Source organism: Elephantulus edwardii, unplaced genomic scaffold (assembly GCF_000299155.1).
Source record: "Elephantulus edwardii isolate Elephantulus edwardi_28Jun2011 unplaced genomic scaffold, EleEdw1.0 scaffold00117, whole genome shotgun sequence".
Classification (NCBI taxonomy): Eukaryota; Metazoa; Chordata; class Mammalia; order Macroscelidea; family Macroscelididae; genus Elephantulus; species Elephantulus edwardii.
Genome location: NW_006399867.1, coordinates 6,886,490 through 6,887,035, shown reverse-complemented (window position 1 = coordinate 6,887,035; position 546 = coordinate 6,886,490). Strand labels below are relative to the sequence as shown.

General features: G+C 42.7%; 1 protein-coding gene across 1 annotated transcript in view; it reads left to right on the top strand.

Annotated features, from left to right (window-relative positions):
• Positions 1 to 546, top strand: part of TMC5 (transmembrane channel-like 5) — a 74,607-nt gene that overhangs the window by 52,926 nt on the left and 21,135 nt on the right. The window contains 1 exon segment of the mRNA XM_006892713.1: positions 200 to 295. Coding sequence (XP_006892775.1) covers positions 200 to 295 — 96 coding nt within the window.

Genomic DNA, 546 nt, shown 5'->3' with positions numbered 1-546 from the left:
CTATTTTATCTTCTCCTGGTTGTAGAAAAAAAATATTTTTTAAAAAATGTGTTTAGACTTAGAACACTAAAAGACTTGGCAAGGGAATTTACCATTTTTTCTCAACTGAGGAACATCTCCTCTGTTGGTGGGCCAAGTCTTTTGAAAGCAGAAATTGATGGTTTGTGTCCTAAATGCAGCACTTTTTATTTTTTTGCAGAATTATTGGGAAGAGGTTTATCATCAGCTTTGGCCCGCAGGAGTTTGACATCGCCAGAAACGTCCTGGAGCTCATCTACGTACAGACCCTCGTGTGGTGAGTCGGCCTGTCTGTCTTGCGGACTCAGAATCTCACCTGTCAGGTCTCAGAGTCTACTGGTTTTGAGTCTCTGTCTGAGAACAGGAATGTGGGGCAATACTCTTCTTTTTCTTTACGGGATCTTGAGGACGTCAGATAAGAACCAGCATGGGGCAAATATCAGTCTGCAGATGTGTTTTTGCTGGTTTCATGAACTGTTGTTGTTGTTGTTATGTGCCGTCGAGTCGCTTGCGACTCATAGCAACCCT